We start from the raw sequence: 18,835 nt of genomic DNA, 5'->3' as shown, positions 1-18,835 counted from the left end.
TGGTGCATAGTAGAGTAGTGCTGAGTAGAGTAGTGTGAGGTATGATGCATTGGCATAGAGTAGAATGGAGTGGTGTGGCATAGACAAGAGTGGAGTGGTGAAGAGAAGAGTGCAGTGACACAGAGTGCAGTGGTGCAGTGTGGAGTGGCGCATAGTAGAGTAGTGCAGAGTAGAGTAGTGTGAGGTATGATGCATTGCCACAGAGTAGAATGGAGTGGTGTGGCATAGACAAGAGTGGAGTGGTGAAGAGAAGGGTGCAGTGACGCAGAGCACAGTGGTTCAGCGTGGAGTGGTGCATAGTAGAGTAGTGCTGAGTAGAGTAGTGTGAGGTAGGATGTATTGGCACAGAGTAGAATGGAGTGGCGTAGCATAGACAAGAGTGGAGTGGTGAAGAGAAGAGAAGGGTGCAGTGACGCAGAGCGCAGTGGTTCAGCGTGGAGTGGTGCATAGTAGAGTAGTGCTGAATAGAGTAGCGTGAGGTAGGATGCATTGGCATAGAGTAGAATGGAGTGGTGTGGCATAGACAAGAGTGGAGTGGTGAAGAGAAGAGTGCAGTGACGCAGAGCACAGTGGTCCAGTGTGGAGTGGCGCATAGTAGAGTAGTGCAGAGTAGAGTAGTGTGAGGTATGATGCATTGGCATAGAGTAGAATGGAGTGGCGTAGCATAGACAAGACTGGAGTGGTGAAGAGAAGAGTGGAGTGCAGTGACGCAGAGCACAGTGGTCCAGTGTGGAGTGACGCATAGTAGAGTAGTGCAGAGTAGAGTAGTGTGAGGTATGATGCATTGCCACAGAGTAGAATGGAGTGGTGTGGCATAGACAAGAGTGGAGTGGTGAAGAGAAGGGTGCAGTGACGCAGAGCACAGTGGTTCAGCGTGGAGTGGTGCATAGTAGAGTAGTGCAGAGTAGAGTAGTGTGAGGTATGATGCATTGGCATAGAGTAGAATGGAGTGGTGTGGCATAGACAAGAGTGGAGTGGTGAAGAGAAGAGAAGGGTGCAGTGACGCAGAGCGCAGTGGTTCAGTGTGGAGTGGCGGATAGTAGAATAGTGCTGAGTAGAGTAGTGTGAAGTAGGATGCATTGGCACAGAGTAGAATGGAGTGGTGTGGCATAGACAAGAGTGGAGTGGTGAAGAGAAGAGTGCAGTGACGCAGAGCACAGTGGTCCAGTGTGGAGTGGCGCATAGTAGAGTAGTGCAGAGTAGAGTAGTGTGAGGTATGATGCATTGGCATAGAGTAGAATGGAGTGGCGTAGCATAGACAAGACTGGAGTGGTGAAGAGAAGAGTGGAGTGCAGTGACGCAGAGCACAGTGGTCCAGTGTGGAGTGACGCATAGTAGAGTAGTGCAGAGTAGAGTAGTGTGAGGTATGATGCATTGCCACAGAGTAGAATGGAGTGGTGTGGCATAGACAAGAGTGGAGTGGAGAAGAGAAGAGTGCAGTGACGCAGAGCGCAGTGGTTCAGTGTGGAGTGGCGGATAGTAGAATAGTGCTGAGTAGAGTAGTGTGAGGTAGGATGCATTGGCTAAGAGTAGAATGGAGTGGTGTGGCATAGACAAGAGTGGAGTGGTGAAGAGAAGGGTGCAGTGACGCAGAGCACAGTGGTTCAGCGTGGAGTGGTGCATAGTAGAGTAGTGCAGAGTAGAGTAGTGTGAGGTAGGATGCATTGGCTAAGAGTAGAATGGAGTGGCGTAGCATAGACAAGAGTGGAGTGGTGAAGAGAAGTGAAGAGTGCAGTGACACAGAGTGCAGTGGTGCAGTGTGGAGTGGTGCATAGTAGAGTAGTGCAGAGTAGAGTAGTGTGAGGTAGGATGCATTGCCACAGAGTAGAATGGAGTGGCGTAGCATAGACAAGAGTGGAGTGGTGAAGAGAAGAGTGCAGTGACGCAGAGTGCAGTGGTGCAGTGTGGAGTGGTGCAGAGTAGAGTAGTGAGGTAGGATGCATTGCCACAGAGTAGAATCGAGTGGAGTAGCATAGACAAGAGTGGAGTGGTGAAGAGAAGAGTGCAGTGATGCAGAGTGCAGTGGTGCACCAACGTGGACTGCACCTACTGCACCGATGTGGACTGCACCTACTGCACCGACGTGGACTGCACAGGCTGCACTGACCTGGACTGCACAGGCTGCACAGGCTGCACCGACGTGGACTGCACAGGCTGCACCGACGTGGACTGCACAGGCTGCACCGACGTGGACTGCACAGGCTGCACCGACGTGGCTAGCAAGGGAGAGCAACTGTACTCGGTGTGTCCTGGTCAAGGAGAAGTTGTCTCTCAAGCCCAACCAAAGCAAACAGATTCCAAGAGTCAGATGTCTGGCCTCCAGATCCTCAGTACAGGGACACAACAGCCGAAGAAGCCTATTAAGGCGAGTGGTAGCCCAGATCGCTGCTCCCCGCAGTCCTGCAGCACTAGGGACCAGAACCCAACACTCAGACGTTGCACTCAAGTCTGCTGGCCCCAGGTGAGGCTTCGGAGAGCAGCTTGGTCACCCAGAAGGCAAGCTACAGCCTGGAGAAGGATTTGGCTGTGACCACAACACCGGACGACTGGTAGTACAGTGGCGACTGGACTTTGCCCAGATCGGAGAGGACCTCATGGGACATCGCACCCAGGACCACCTCATCACCTTTGTGGACTGAGGAGTACCTGCAGGAAGACCCCTATCGACTGCTCGGCATCCATAGCATCCTGTATCCTCCGCATCAGGACCAATCCATAGCAATCCTCTGGACTGAGGATAAAGCGCCTGGAGTGGTTTGCAGGCGGCTTCTTCTGTGGAGGGGATTGTTCCGAAGGCCTTGCTCGTCGTCCTGACCGGCGCCGTACTGGAGGCCCTCGCCTAAAATGACTCCAGTGATTGCATTAGAACTAGCTCAACATTTTGGTGAAAAAGTTTCTGTTAAATGTGTTTGACTTGCCAATGCTTGATCTTGGTTGAACTAAATGGTTTAATATACTGTACCTTGTAAATTTTCTATCTAAATAACCCCCCAGGGGATTTTTTTCTTTGTGGTGTGTAAAAATACAAACAAATACAGCCTGTGTTTTATAAAGTTGTGTTAGATTTCTTGAAAGTTTCCTTTATTTCTTCATCGAAGATTTTGATGCTGTTTAAATGCTTTACACTTGTTCCTCTGTGAGAGTCTCGCTGCTCAGAGCCGCAGCTCCCAGTGCGAAACAGAGGGTTTGACAGACAAGTCCTATCAGTCCTAAAGGGGTTGGCAAGTGTCTTACACTGTGAAGTTGCACAACACACCATATAATACACACGCCCCATTTCCTCACAACATTCCTAAGGGGATGTTGGAAATTCGATCTTCAATAAGATACAGTATGAAAGGGCTGCCACATGAGCACTTGGTGGGAGAGAGAAACGTCACCCAGGTCACAGATGCAGATCGCGGATCTAGAGCCCACAGCATCCAGCAAACCCCTCCGAGGCTCTGCAAAGACTTCCATCCTGCCTTCATGAGCTGGCGCCAGGATTGTGTTCTCGCACAGACACAGTCTCTTAACTCTTGGAGCTGACACGCTATTCCAAACAGACATCAAACCCTGTTGTCCAAGTATGCTCACCACCTGCGAAGCTCAACGTTATTATTCATTCATCTGCTAGAACCAGCGTAGCGCTTAGAGACAGCATAGAGAGGGAATTATGGGCTATAATTTGTGATGTTACGATTTGTCCCAGTTTTCACTATGACTGGAAAGCTTAGCTGCGTTTTATCTCCCGTGACGTTGGCAATATTAGATACACTGGAACCTGGCATTTTAAATTAATTATTTTTAAATAAATATGTTGATATACATATTCTGTTCCTAGTGATCTTAAGTGTGTAAATCATTAGTGAACGATCGCTTGGATTTCCACCGCTACGTTAGTAACTGAGAAGCACGGACACCACCTCAATGATGTATTGGGTGGGGTTCTGCAGGGTTACAATGACCTGCCTCGCATATTCAGCGCTGGTGCATGCAACAAAGTTTACTCGTCTCAGCCGTGAGTGTGAAAACCAACCGTGTAGAGCTGAGCCCAAGACTCCGTTTACACAACAGGAGCAGCTTACAAGAAATGCTATATGCAGGAAAAGATATGTGCTGTCGCTCGCAGGCCTAACACAAAAGGACTCCTCCCGCATACATATCGGCGAGGCCGGGGGGAATGGGTGTTTGGCGATGAGGCTCAGCAGTATGTCAGACTTATTGCAAAGGGAAGAGAGAGTCGCCAAGTAGTTGCCATCCAAGAACACAGACTGCTTGTGAGACCCCCTTGGTACATCAGGCCTCCAGTTCGACTGCCTCAAGAGGAAGTGAACAGCAGTCAGCTGGACCAATCACCTTGTAAGTAGAATATAAGAGGAAGACAGCAAAGAAGTCATGCAATAAGGGTTCTAATAATAAGCGCTGCAAGAAGTAGAACGCGAGTCAGTGAGCTAGACAGATGGGGAGACAATGAAGGTAGGCAAGTTGGGTCAGTGAGATGGGTGGAACAGAGTGTGTAGGCAAATTGACTTGGGTACGTGAATAAAAAGGGGCTGCAGGTGGAGTGGGTGATTAAATAGACTAAATGATGACCCATGCACATAATGCCTGACCGTCGGCTTAAGTGATTGGTTTGCAAAGAAGGTAAAAATATTCTCTGCTCCAGGAGCATTAGATCCGCCTGGAGTTTGACACTCTGTAGGCTTCAATGTCAGGAATGCTCCAGAGAGGTCAAGGGTGTGACCAACCAGAGAGGTCAAGGGAGTGACCAACCAGATAGGTCAAGGGAGTGACCAACCAGAGAGGTCAAGGGAGTGACACCCCATTCCTGGGCTTCAATCAGAGCTCCTTCAGTACAGATGACATTTCTGAACCCACTGATAGTCAACCGTTTAAAATGTAAACTAACCCATGGCTACTGGTTGGAATGCGGCTGGTAGCCTGGCTGGACGTACCTGGAGCATGCCGGAAGCACCGACACGAGGGCCTTCAGCCCCTGGATGCCGAGGTGACACTCCGATAAGCAGAGAGAAGTCATGTCCTCACATCGCAGCAAACAGTAGCTCACTACTGTGTAGTCAACAGGCCGAGATTCACAACTGGGGATGTAAAACCAATGCTCCTTCTTCAGGGCTTGTCTTACAAAGCGGTCGTCCTGGATTTCATACAAGCACCCATAAAGGAGGCGCCTCAGCTCACTATCACTTATCTGCTTGGCCAGTGCTTTCTGGATCCAGTCCAACAGCCTCTTCTGAAGCTGAGGGTTTGGGGTACAGCCCAACACTGCAGTTGAATTGCCATTCACAAGACCAAACATGAATCGCACCATAGCCAAGAGGAGCGTTTCATCCGGGATTTCATTCAGCAGGGGCTTGATGGGAATGTGGTGCAACATGAGTTCGAACCCGTAGTTCATGAGATCGCTTCTGCGTTGCTTGGAGGAGAGTACGTTCTCCAGCACCTGTATAGGGTCCTCCACATCGTGGGAGCCGACACAATGCGCAGAGGCCAACAGTTCCTGCAAAGTTAAGTGTCCAAAGCTGTATTGGGGTCCACTCTGCAGCCCGGTAGAGAGGACCTTGTTCAGAAAGCAACGAGTGGGAGTAGTGACATAGACATCATGACTTTTTAGGTCCTGGTCATCAAAAATAACTTTCCTCTGCTTGATCCCGTGGAGAGCTAACCCAGTAAGACAGCGGGCGTGGTCGGAGTCCAGGGAAGTATTTCCCAGGAGACACGTGTAGAAAGAGGTGAGGAGCTGAGTGGTGGTTTCTTGGCGCTGCACAGAATCACTACCCAGCAAGAGAGATCTGCATGCAAGGTGACAGAAGAGGGGAATGAAGCACATGGTGATGAGGTCCTGATCACGGCGGAGACAGTCCATGGCAACTGTGGCGAGACACTCACTGCGGAAGAACTTACTGAAGTATTGCCTCTGTCCTTCTTGGGAGAAGCCAAGGATGGTGATGTGCCGGTCAATGGCATCTACGCAGGTCAGTGTTCCAGGCCGTGTTGTTATGAGCAAAGAGGCCTCAGGTAAAACCTTTCGTTCAAGGACTTTACCCAGAAGAAGGCGCGGAGGAAGTTTTGTGTCAAAGGCCACATCTCGACAAGTCTGCCCATCACTCATGTCCACATTGTCGAGTCCATCTAAGATAAGAAGGACCTTCTCAGGCTGTGCCACGACTACCTCTTTCAGTGTTTGCGAAAGTTCCTTGAAGTCACTGAACAGCACATCGGTTAGACTGACATCCTGCTGAGAGGAAGTGACATCCCGGCCCCTCACGTAGAAGACAAACTTAAAACTCTGGTTGTACATCCGGTTGGACGCCCAATCTGTAATTACTTTCTGCATAGTGAAAGTTTTTCCAATTCCAGGAATGCCTTCCAACAGGACGGATTTTGGTACCTTTTCATCCAGTTGTGCCTGAAATAACCCTTCAATGCTGATGGATTCACCCTGGCTGTCAGGTGGCTTCAGCTTCTCCTGGTTGAGGCCTCCTTTGGTCTTTAGGAAGGATTCCAGCTCAGCCTCATTCGAGGGCCATTGTTGAACCATGACAAGGTCCACAAAGAGCTCGTGGAGGCCCTGCTGGGCAAGGCCTGTACAGGGGTCATATGAGTCCACCATGGAGTGTCTCTCATGCACCGCTGCCTTGTACGCCCTGGAACCTGAGGACAGAAGAACATTCACACAAGCATGTTAGAAAGGGCAAAATCTCTTCCTTGTGAAACACAAACATGCACATTAGAATCCAAGAGCTTAAATTATTCAGCAATGATACTCGGTATGGTCCCAGCCATGAAGTGTGCCAATGTGGCCATTGTGTCGTGCAGATGCATTCTACAATCAGGGGCTGTAGCCTGTAAACCATGTACATTATGGCAGATACAGGCTTTGGCTACACACCTGAACAAGAATTTGATGGGAGAAATGTTTGTTCCAATGCTGACAGGCAGTCTGCCAGAGAAGCTCATGGTAGCATTGATAAACATCTCCCAAACAAGACCCCCAGGTGTCCACCACAGACATGACCGGCACATGAGGCGTCCCAACATCTTGGCAGTAAGAACCCACAGACCCCTCACTGAGGAACACCCATGACAGGTCTAGGCAGAGTGTAGGAGAGTAGGATCTGCTTCACATGGGTACCCCCACTTTTTGCTGGTGTTTCACTGTTTTATTACCTTAGTCTGGCTGTGGCCCTGCTAATCAGGACCCCAGCCTAGCAGCTTCCTCTGTAAAATGGTTTCCATGTACATTAGGTACATTTCTAATTGGATTCTGGAGTGCCTTATAAGCCCCTAGTATATGGTATACTATGTACCTAGGGCATAGGTACCTCAGAGGCCTACCAGAGGCTGAAGCATGTATTATGCCACCCCTGGGAAGCACTCCAAAATGGCACCACAGGTCTGCTACTGCAGCCTGGGTAAGGTGGTGCATGCACCCCTTACTGTGGTATAGGCTACCTATATCACTACCATTGCCCACACATCTAAAACCTATAAGTCACTTGTGAGAAGTTGGCCTGGCATATGCTGGTCACTAGTTAAAGTGGCCACCTTGCACCAGTCCAACTCGACTCTTATGGTAGATAGGTTTAAGACAACCTTATAAAGAAAGCTATCCTAGTGGTAGCTGTGGAGAGCACCCTTCAGGCTAAGTCTATGAGGAATGTAAGCAGCTTGTTTTACCTTATAATCTCTTGAATTACTAAATGAAAGGACACCACACAGGTATATATATATAAAATATATATGATTTCATTACTAGACTCACTCAGGAACATATGCAAAAATCAACAGTTCACAACAAATTAAGCACAAATATGACTGGGGCCCTAGGGGCGTACCAGACCATATACTAAAAAAGAGGTATAAGAAGAACGACTTGAGAAGGGAGAAGGCCTAAGGTCTTCAGAAGCGCTGGGGCCTCACTAATCCACCCAAGGCAGGTAAGTAAAGGACCCACGGGAGACGCATGCAGCCGCGGATCCCAATAGACTTCAATGGAGCAAGTCGCGGTTGGAATTTTAAAGTTCTAGGATACTTCGGGAGAGTCTACAAGCAAGTCACTTACAGGGTAAGTAGTTCTAGGACCAGCACACACAGGAGCACCAGAGTACTCGAGTTACCTCACCCAGGTAAGACGGGTGCATAGGTGTCTTTTAGTGTCGGGTCGCGGCGTCGTTTTCAATGGGAGCCAAAGAAGACTTGCTGCTTGTGAAGACAGGAGAAGTGTCCGGTGGAATCCACGGCTGGATTCAGAAGAAAGAAGACCTGAAAGCAGAGGAGACAGTGTTCAAAGTCACTTGCCGGGCCCAGGAAGATGGATGCCAACGGAAGTCGGGTGACTTCAGGTGATCACAGGTGTCTTGACTCTTCAGCCACGAGGTCCAGGAGGCGTCGACGACAACCAGGAGATGGATTCGGTGTGTCCCACGAAGTCTGCAGCTTACTGTGGTGTCGGCACCCGGATTGGAGCCAACTAGCCTTGGTAACAGGAAGTCTCGTGGAAAGTGTAAAAAGTCAGCGGTGCAGACCAACAAGGTCTGAGGGACTCACCCAGCAAAGGTAAGTCAGGGCAGGCCTGGAGCAACCAGGGGAGCCCTTTGGTTCTGTAGAAAAGTCATCAGGGGACCCACAAGCCAACGGGCAAGGGATCGCGAAGACGCCTCATGAGGATTCACTTCACAGGAGCACACGGTCACTCAGGACGAGGTAGGCCTCTGATCTTTGGTGGAAATCCTGCTGGAGGCTTGGACCACACGTGGTCCAATGCACAAGTTCATGGAACGTCATGAAAAGATTGCACTCGACAATAGTGCACGGTACCCGGGTATTGCTGTTCCTCGTCACTCGTGCGGTCCACTTGCCTCAGCTTCGCTGGGGACTCACAATGGCCTTGGAGAAGTCCGAAAATCCACTTCCGGGGCTGCAGGGACTTCGGACTCCAGCGGGAGCGGGAAAGTTTGCGACCGTTGATTCAAAGTTTTGGTGCCTGCCAAGGGAGTCACTCCTTGACTCCAAGGGAGATTTTTCCATCTTCCAGAGGTAGTGGAACGTCGAAGGTCCAGGATTATTCTTCAGAGCGTCGTCCAGGGATATCTAGTTAGTAATGCAAGGGTTCCCTAACTTATACTACAAGAAAGGGAGGGACTAGCTCTATGACCCCTCCTATGGGAGGGTCAGGGGAGTGGGTGGCTACACCAACTTCCCTTTGTCCAGTTTCGCGCCAGAGCAGGGGCAGGTAGCCCCTGAACCAGTTTGAGCTGGCTTATGCACAGAGGAGCCTACTGCTCCCCCAGTGCAGGACTTCAAAGCACTCTAGGAGTTCACCCATTGTTAGACGGCGACCTCAGAGGAGCCTGGAAGAGGTCCTGACTACCCTGAGACCCACCCTCAAGGTATCGTAGCCGGGCACTGGCGGGAGACTCCCCAGGGGGAGGAATCTCGTATCTAGGATCGTACTTCTGGCACCACACGACACAGAGTGACCACACCGGGTATTCTGAGAAAACAATCTTTATCAAGAAGGGTATCACTGCAAATATGTACAAGGTGAGCACGGGCTCAAGAGTCTCGGAAGGGGTAGGGGGTAGCGGGACAGTCTCTGGTAAAGGTTCAAGCAGGGACGTATCCGGCGCACAGCTCACAATCCTCGAGCTGGGGGATACGATGTTGTAGTCGTGGTCCGGCGGGACCGTGAGAGTCGGTTGGAGCCGCGAGTCACTCAGCGGGCTCAGGTACAGGTTCGGAGGTCTTACGATCTTCAGGGAGCCGCGAGTCACTCTGCAGGGCTCAGGTACAAGGTCGGAGGTCTTACGATCTTCAGGGAGCCGCGAGTCACTCAGCAGGGCTCAGGTGCAAGTTCGGAGGTCTTACGATCTTCAGGGAGCCGCGAGTCACTCAGCAGGGCTCAGGTACAAGTTCGGAGGTCTTACGATCTTCAGGGAGCCGCGAGTCACTCAGCAGGGCTCAGGTGGGTCCAAGTTCCAGGAGCCGCGACCACGTCAGCAGGCTCTCGTTGTTCCAGCGTCGAATCTGCCGGACAGACCCAGAGCACCCCTTGTTATAGGTCGACCCCTCTTTGATGTCCGGAGTCTGTGCAGGCAGGGGTCTTGTCACCTGGGGGTCGCTTGTCGGGATTTCCTGCTATAGTCTTTTGATCCTTTCAGGGCCGGGTCGGGAGGAGTCCCAGACACCCAGCAGGCACGGAGCCAGCCCTCAGGGAGGCCGGAGGGCCGATCGAAACCCATCGTCCCAGGGGAGTTCAGAGGTGCGATAGAAACTGCTCCTCCCTCTCTCAACCCCTGGAAGCGTGATGTCCTCCAGCCGGAGTGGCGCCTCTAGGCCCGGGTCGCGCCGGGGCCGGGCGGCCATCTTGGGGCATGAAGTGGGCACGCGGGCCCGGGGTGGCCGAAAGGAGAGAGGCCATGGACGGGGACGTCCGGGTCGGTGCGTGTGTCTTGGTGGGGAGGTTCGGCTGGGCCGTGTGCTTGGGCTGCAGGTACCAGGTTTCGGGGGTGCGGAGGCACGGAGGGCCATTCTACGAGGCCGGGTCCAACACGCGTCCCCCCCAGCTGAAAGCCGGAGAGAACTGCCCATCAGCTTGGTGGGTTCTCTTCGCTGAGGCGGAAGAACCGGGAGAGGCCGTCAGCATTGGCGTGGTCCGTACCAGGGCGGTGTTCCACGGTGAAATCCATCCCCTGGAGGGAGATTGACCACCGCAGTAGCTTGGGGTTTTCTCCTCGCATCTGCATGAGCCATCGCAAGGGCCGATGGTCAGTTTGGACTCTGAAATGGGTGCCGAACAGGTAGGGTCGTAGCTTTTTGAGGGCCCAGACCACGGCAAAGGCTTCGCGCTCTATGGTGCTCCATCTCTGCTCTCGGGGCAACAGCCGCCGACTGAGGAAGGCGACGGGCTGGTCTAGGCCTTGGTCATTCACTTGTGATAGGACGGCCCCAATGCCATGCTCGGAGGCATCGGTCTGGACTAGGAACTCTTTGGCGTAGTCGGGAGCCTGGAGGACGGGGGCAGTACACATGGCCTTTTTTAGGGCATCGAAAGCTTCCTGGCAGGCAGCCGTCCACTGCACTTTCTTTGGCTGTCTTTTAGACGTGAGTTCTGTGAGAGGGCCGACAAGGCTGCCATACCCCTGAATGAATCTTCGGTAGTAGCCCGTGAGTCCCAGAAAGGCTCGGACCTCCGTTTGGGTGATGGGTGGTTCCCAGGCCAGGATGGCGTCGATCTTTGACTGTAGAGGGGCGACCTAGCCGCTCCCGACCTGGTGCCCCAGGTAGACCACGGATCCTTGCCCGATCTGGCACTTGCTGGCTTTTACTGTGAGGCCTGCCTGGCGCAGGGCGGTTAGCACCCTCCGGAGGTGCTGGAGGTGCTCACTCCATTCTGAACTGAAGACAGCGATGTCGTCCAGATAGGCCGCGCTGAACTGTTCTAGCCCGGCCAGGACCCTATTCACCAGGCGCTGGAAAGTGGCCGGGGCATTTTTCATCCCGAAGGGCATTACGCGGAAGCGGTAGTGCCCATCGGGGGTGGAGAAAGCGGACCGCTCCTTGGCCCCTTCGGTGAGCGCAATCTGCCAGTATCCGCAGGTGAGGTCGAATGTGCTGAGGAACCGGGCTGCCCCTAGTCGGTCAATGAGTTCGTCGGCTCGTGGAATGGGGTGGGCATCGGCTCGGGTAACGTCATTGAGCCCCCGGTAGTCCACGCAGAATCGGAGCTCGGGGGCGACACCGGGGGCCGCTGCCTTCGGGACCAGGACCACGGGGCTGGCCCAGGGACTGTCAGAGGGCTCGATCACCCCCAGGGTCAACATCTTCGAGACCTCCGCTTGAATGCAGGACCGGACCCGGTCAGGAACCTGGTAGGCTCGGTGTCTCACCGGCGGGCTGTCCCCGGTGTTCACGTCATGAACACACCAGTTGGTGACCCGGGGGGTCAGGGAGAAGAGGTCGGAAAATTGTCTTAGGAGCTGGCGGCAGTCCGCTTGTTGCTGGGCAGTGAGGGCTGGGGAGAGGTTCACTCCTTCTACGGAGCCATCCTGCTCCTTGACACACAGGAGGTCCGGGAGGGGATCCGACTCATCTTCGGCCCCGTCATCGGTGGCCAGCAGGAGGCTCAGTTCTGTCCGCTGGAAGTGAGGCTTAAGGCGGTTCACGTGCAGGACCCGGAGGGGATCCCGAGGCGACTGGACGTCCACCAAGTATGTGACTTCACTCTTCCGCTCAACCACTTTGTAGGGCCCAGTCCATCCGTCCTGGAGGGCGCCAGGCTTCACGGGGGCCATGACCCACACCTGCTGGCCCGGCTGGAACTCGACCAGAGTGGCATTCTGGTCGTACCAGCGCTTCATCTCTTCTTGACTTGCCTCCAGGTTGGCCTCGGCCAGTTCTCGGAACTTCCTGGTCTGGTTCCGGAGGGCCAGGACGTATTGGAACACATCTCGGGGGGTGGTCTGGGGCGCTGCCTCCCACCCTTCCTTAACCAAACTGAGGGGACCTCGGACGGGGTGTCCATAGAGTAATTCAAACGGGCTGAACCCTAAGGACTTCTGGGGGACCTCCCGGTAAGCGAACAAGAGGCAGGGGAGCAGGACGTCCCACTTACGCCGGAGGGGCTCTTCTAGGCCAGCGATCATCCCTTTCAAAGTCCTATTAAACCTTTCTACCAGGCCGTTCCCTTGGGGATGGTACGGGGTGGTGAACTTATAGGACACCCCACATTGTTGCCACAGGGACGTCATATACTTCGAGATAAAATTAGTGCCGCGATCGCTCACGACCTCGCGGGGAAAACCCACCCTGGAAAAGATCCACCACGGGGGCCGTAATGGTGCGTAGGGGAATAGCCTCAGGATAGCGGGTGGCGTGGTCCACGAGGACCAAGATGAAACGGTGGCCTTGGGAGGTGGGGGGGTCCAGTGGTCCCACGATGTCGATTCCGACTCGTTCAAAAGGGGTACTGACGACCGGGAAGGGTTGGAGGGGAGCCTTGCACTTCCCCCCACTCTTCCCACTAGCCTGGCACGTGGGGCAGGACTTGCAGTGGGCTTCTACCGCTGCTCTCATTCTAGGCCAGTAAAAATGAGTCACGAGACGGCTGTAGGTCTTGTCCTGACCCAGGTGGCCGGCGAGGGGGACGTCGTGGGCTAAGCCCAGGAGGAAATCTCGGAAGCGGAGGGGTACCACCAGTACCCGTCCGGATCCCAGCTCCACCGACTTCTGCTCACTGTACAGGATGTTATTCTCCCAATAGATTCGGTGTGTCCCGGTCTGGTCACCTGCGGCTTGGCCCTCGGCCTGGCGCCGCAGCCCGACCAGGGAAGGACAAGTGGCTTGCTCCCGGCAAAACTCTTCCCGAGTGGGCCCGCCTTCGTGGCGCCAATGGGCCAACTCGGGTAGATCTCCCAACTCGGGAACCGGGGCGGGGTCGGATGGTGCGGGTTCGTCGCGGGCGACGGGCCCTTCTGATGGGGGGACGGGAGGACCCTCGGCGGGGACTATACTGGTCTCTTCGATCGGGGTGTTCTCGACTTCTCTCCGGGGAGTGAGTCGGGCTGACATAGATCGGGTGGTGGCGCACACCCACTCGGGGAGTCCCATCATTCCTAGGTGGGCCTTGCGCTCGACGTGCTTCCAGGGAGAACTCTCCAGGTCGTTCCCTAAGAGGCAGTCGACCGGCTGGGAGGTTCTTACGGCCACCTTGAGTTTACCTATCACCCCTCCCCACTCAAACGGCACCAGGGCTACCTGACACATACTTTCTCTATTGTCTGCGGATATTACAGGGCAAAAGACGTTGGGGAGGATCTGCTCCTCGGGGACTAGGTGCCTGAGGACACCGGTGATACTGGCCCCGGTGTCCCGCAGGGCCTCTACCTGGTGGCCATTGATTTTGACAAGCTGCCCGTATTTCTGTGTGTTGGAGGGTAGGAGGCTACCAGGGATCATCTCTCTATCTCCCAGGGATACTAGGGCCATCGCTGCGGGTTCCCACTCCTCGGCTTCCTCAACCTCCTCCCCCAGAGCTACGTTGGCTATCTGTCTCGCAGGGGTGGTAGGGGAGACTTGGGTGGCCATGGGGCACTCTGGGTCATTGGCGTAGTGCCCGGGTTTCTGGCAACGGAAACATGTGACGGTCACCCGGTGTCCCCGTCTCCCAGGGGGCCCTGTCACCGGTGGGGGGGCGCCGGGAAAGGTGGAGGTTGTGTCTTCGGGGGGCTAGGCTGGGACTCTCTCGGCCCTCCCTGGTTCCCTCCCCCTCTCTGGCGGGGTGGTCCCTGACCGGCTTGGGGGTACTCTCCTACCATGCCCCGGGAGACCCGGGTGTTGGTCCAGCGGTCGGCCTCCACAGCCAGCTTCCGGGGATCTGTGAGCTTGCTGTCAAGCAGATGCTGACGTAGTTCTATGAAGCAGTTCGCAGCCAGATGTTCCCACAACATGAGGTCAGTGAGTTCGGCAAGGGTGGTGACTTTGCTGCCCTTGATCCACCCATCGAAGGCCCGACTGAAAAAGTTTACATACTCCACCCAGGTGGTGCCCGGGATCTTCCTGCAGTCCCGGAATCGCTGACGGTACATTTCTGGGGTGAGGCCGTATCTTGTGAGTAGAGCCTCTTTCATGTGGCTGTAGGAGGTCTGCAGGGAGAGGGGTAGGTCGAGCAGGGTGTCCCTTCCTTCGCTCAGAAACCGCCCCCACAACCCCGCCCCCCAGTCCTTCTGCGGGATCCGATGGGAGGTCATGGCGACCTCGTAGGCCCTGAACCATTGCTGAATGTCATCGTTTTTATAATATTCCTTGACCACATCCTTGGGGATGTGGACCTTCTGTTCCACTGGGGAGGCCGTCTCTCGGTTTCCCGGGGGCCTTCCTTCCTCGCTTCTGGCCTTGAGCTCGATTTCTTTCAAGCTGCGTTCGTGCTCTAGTTGGAGCTTCCTTCCTTCGTGCTCCCGTTGGAGCTTCTTTTCTTCTAGTTCGCCTTGTACACGCATTTGCTCTACTGCTAGCTTTTTTTCCGCTAACTTCAATTCGCCCTCGATTTTGAGTTTGGCTAACTCGAGTTCATGATTGCGGCTTCTCTCTCTGTCCGCGAGCTCTTCCGGGGATAGGCCCCCGTCTGGTACGATGCCTCGCACCTGATTGCTACTGCTTCCACTTTGGGGGGGTTCGGCTTCGTCGGGGCGCTCCCCCGTGCCTTCCGGGCGGGAGGCCCGGTCTCCACCCAGGTTTTCAGTGCTTTCTGCAAATCCTCTTTAGTGTTGAGACCAGTGGTAGCGATTTTAAGTTCTTTGCAAAATTGCTTTAGCTCTTTGTGTGTGTATTCTTCCAGCTGCTCCACCTGGAACACCCTGTTGGCGCTGGTTTTTGCGGGGCTCATGGCGCTTCCTTCTGCCATCTTTGTCGGTAGTGCTTCCGTTGTTCACGGTACGATCTCTAGGTGATGGGCCCGAATCCCGTCGCTTGCCACCAATGTTAGACGGCGACCTCAGAGGAGCCTGGAAGAGGTCCTGACTACCCTGAGACCCACCCTCAAGGTATCGTAGCCGGGCACTGGCGGGAGACTCCCCAGGGGGAGGAATCTCGTATCTAGGATCGTACTTCTGGCACCACACGACACAGAGTGACCACACCGGGTATTCTGAGAAAACAATCTTTATCAAGAAGGGTATCACTGCAAATATGTACAAGGTGAGCACGGGCTCAAGAGTCTCGGAAGGGGTAGGGGGTAGCGGGACAGTCTCTGGTAAAGGTTCAAGCAGGGACGTATCCGGCGCACAGCTCACAATCCTCGATCTGGGGGATACGATGTTGTAGTCGTGGTCCGGCGGGACCGTGAGAGTCGGTTGGAGCCGCGAGTCACTCAGCGGGCTCAGGTACAGGTTCGGAGGTCTTACGATCTTCAGGGAGCCGCGAGTCACTCAGCAGGGCTCAGGTACAAGGTCGGAGGTCTTACGATCTTCAGGGAGCCGCGAGTCACTCAGCAAGGCTCAGGTGCAAGTTCGGAGGTCTTACGATCTTCAGGGAGCCGCGAGTCACTCAGCAGGGCTCAGGTACAAGTTTGGAGGTCTTACGATCTTCAGGGAGCCGCGAGTCACTCAGCAGGGCTCAGGTGGGTCCAAGTTCCAGGAGCCACGACCACGTCAGCAGGCTCTCGTTGTTCCAGTGTCGAATCTGCCGGACAGACCCAGAGCACCCCTTGTTATAGGTCGACCCCTCTTTGATGTCCGGAGTCTGTGCAGGCAGGGGTCTTGTCACCTGGGGGTCGCTTGTCGGGATTTCCTGCTATAGTCTTTTGATCCTTTCAGGCCTGGGTCGGGAGGAGTCCCAGACACCCAGCAGGCACGGAGCCAGCCCTCAGGGAGGCCGGAGGGCCGATCGAAACCCATCGTCCCAGGGGAGTTCAGAGGTGCGATAGAAACTGCTCCTCCCTCTCTCAACCCCTGGAAGCGTGATGTCCTCCAGCCGGAGTGGCGCCTCTAGGCCCGGGTCGCGCCGGGGCCGGGCGGCCATCTTGGGGCATGAAGTGGGCACGCGGGCCCGGGGTGGCCGAAAGGAGAGAGGCCATGGACGGGGACTTCCGGGTCGGTGCGTGTGTCTTGGTGGGGAGGTTCGGCTGGGCCGTGTGCTTGGGCTGCAGGTACCAGGTTTCGGGGGTGCGGGGGCACGGAGGGCCATTCTACGAGGCCGGGTCCAACACCCATCCAGCCCCAAGACTCTAAATCCTGTCTGGAAGGTGGTGACACCTCCCTTTGACGAGATGCCTATTGTTGGGCCTCCTCCACTGTGAGTTTCGGTCAGCAGCAGAAGGGCAGCCCAGTGTCTGTGACTGGTGGCATCCATTTTGTGATGCCAGGGCTCTTTCAGGATTCTACCGTGTTTCCACAGTAGGTACATGTATACTCCTCTAGAAGGGTGGGATCATACTCCCACACCAATTACTGGTGTGGGGGTATGATTCCAAAGCGTTTGACACCAAACACAACATGTTTTGATGCAGCCATCCCAGAGTTAGCATTTACCGCAAGGTTATAAAGCACTTAAAAGTATATGGTTTAACCGCATCCACAAACAGCCACAGAGAATAGACTCTGAGGGCTGCAGAGGGGCCCTGCTCAGGCAGAGGCACCCCCTCACATGTAAACCAAGCACCCTGCCCTCAGGATTGATAGGGCCTGCCTTAGGGGTGACTGATAGGTTTATATGTGTTTGTAAGGCAAGATATAGGGAACCTATATCTCAGTGAGGAGTGCTAACACTACCTCACCCAGGCTGCAGTAGCAGGCCTGTGGTGTCAGATTTAGTCTGCTTCCCAGGGGTGGCATAATACATGCTTCAGCCCCTGGTAGGCCTGTGAAGTACCTATGCCCTTGGTACCTAAGGTACCAAATACTAGGGGCTCATGAGGTACCACAATATCAAATCACTAGTTCATCTAATATGCACCCCAAGTTGTTTAGAGAGAACAGAGAGACTGGGGCCCTGATTAGCAGGGACCCAGCCAGACTATAGCTAGAAGCCAGTGTTAACATCAGAAAAAAGTGGGGGCAACATAAGTGCAGATCCTTCTCTCTTACATCACTCCTATGGCAGACCTTAACAATCCTGAAGGCAGAGTGCTTGGTTTTTATGTGCTAGGGTGCCCCTGCATGAGCAGAGCCCCTCTGCAGCCTTCGGAGTACCTCCTCTGATGCTGTTTGTAGTGCAGCCTGACCATATACTCTTAAGTGCATTATAACCTCGCTGTAAATGCTAACTTTGGACTGGCTGCACAGAAACATGTTGTGTTTGGTGTAAAACACTTTGGAATACTACCCCCCCTCCCCCGCCAGTTCTGCCAGCGGGGGTAGCATTCCACCCTTCTAGCGGGAGAGACATGTTCTCACTAGTCTACCCGGTAAAGACTTTCTAAAGCCCTGGCATCACAAAATGGATGCCACTGCCACAGACACAGGTCTGGCCTCCTGCTGCTGACTGAAACTCTGGCAGGGGAGGCCTGGACAATAGGTTTCCTGTCCCAGGGAGGTGTAACCACCTCCCCAGACAGGCAGATGTGTATTGGGGCTGGGCTGGAGCACTCTCTGGTGATTTGAAGTCCTGTATTGGGGGCACACTTGGTGTCCCTGTGCATAGTCCAGTTCAAACCGGTTGCAGGGGCTACCTGCCCCTGCTCTGGCGCGAAACCGGACAAAGGAAATGAGTGTAAGCACCCCTCTTTCCAAACCCTCCCATAGGTGGGTCCCCAGAGTATATCCAACCCCCTATCTTTGTATAAGTATAGGAACCCAGTCCTTGAGACTTTAGATTATCCTGGACGAAACTCTGCAACATATATCCTGGACCTTCGACTTTCTTTTTTCGCTAGAAGACTGAAGAAAACTCCCTTGGGGTCAAGGAGTGACTGCCCTGCTTGGCAGGCACGGAAGAAGCAACTGTCCGCTCTGCATCGCTGAAGCTCCCGCCGGACGCCGAAGTCTTTGCATCACCAGAGGTGGATTTCCAGACTTCCCTGAGGCTACCCTGAGTCCACAGTAAAGCTGAGGCCCATGGCTATCGTGGGTGACGTGGAACCTTGACCCCTGGACACCGTGAACTTTTGCAGCAACAGCATCTTCCTGGTCTTCCTCGAAGTTGTGCTTTGGGCTCCGAGTAGCCCCAGCCTTGAGCAACTGCTGCACCGAAGATTGCTGGCTTCCACTCCACGAGTGACCCGTGGGCCAGTTTCAAGTGTGACCGCTCGAGGCTCCTTCGCGATCGCTAGCCCTTTGGCTAGTAGGTCCCCATGAAGGCAACTCCTTTTCTGCTTGGGCTTTCCTGGTTGCTCCAGACG

The 18,835-nt window shown here is 54.3% G+C and overlaps 1 protein-coding gene across 1 annotated transcript in view; it reads right to left on the bottom strand.

Moving 5' to 3' along the window:
- Positions 1-18,835, bottom strand: part of LOC146788700 (NACHT, LRR and PYD domains-containing protein 3-like) — a 447,514-nt gene that overhangs the window by 417,147 nt on the left and 11,532 nt on the right. The window contains exon 3 of the mRNA XM_085630084.1: positions 4,938-6,654. Coding sequence (XP_085486210.1) covers positions 4,938-6,654 — 1,717 coding nt within the window. The remainder of the gene's footprint in view (positions 1-4,937; positions 6,655-18,835) is intronic.

The sequence above is a fragment of the Triturus cristatus genome, chromosome 10, assembly GCF_964204655.1.
Source record: "Triturus cristatus chromosome 10, aTriCri1.1, whole genome shotgun sequence".
Classification (NCBI taxonomy): domain Eukaryota; kingdom Metazoa; phylum Chordata; class Amphibia; order Caudata; family Salamandridae; genus Triturus; species Triturus cristatus.
The sequence above is the reverse complement of the archived record's forward strand: the minus strand, read 5'-3'. Positions and strand labels throughout refer to the sequence as shown.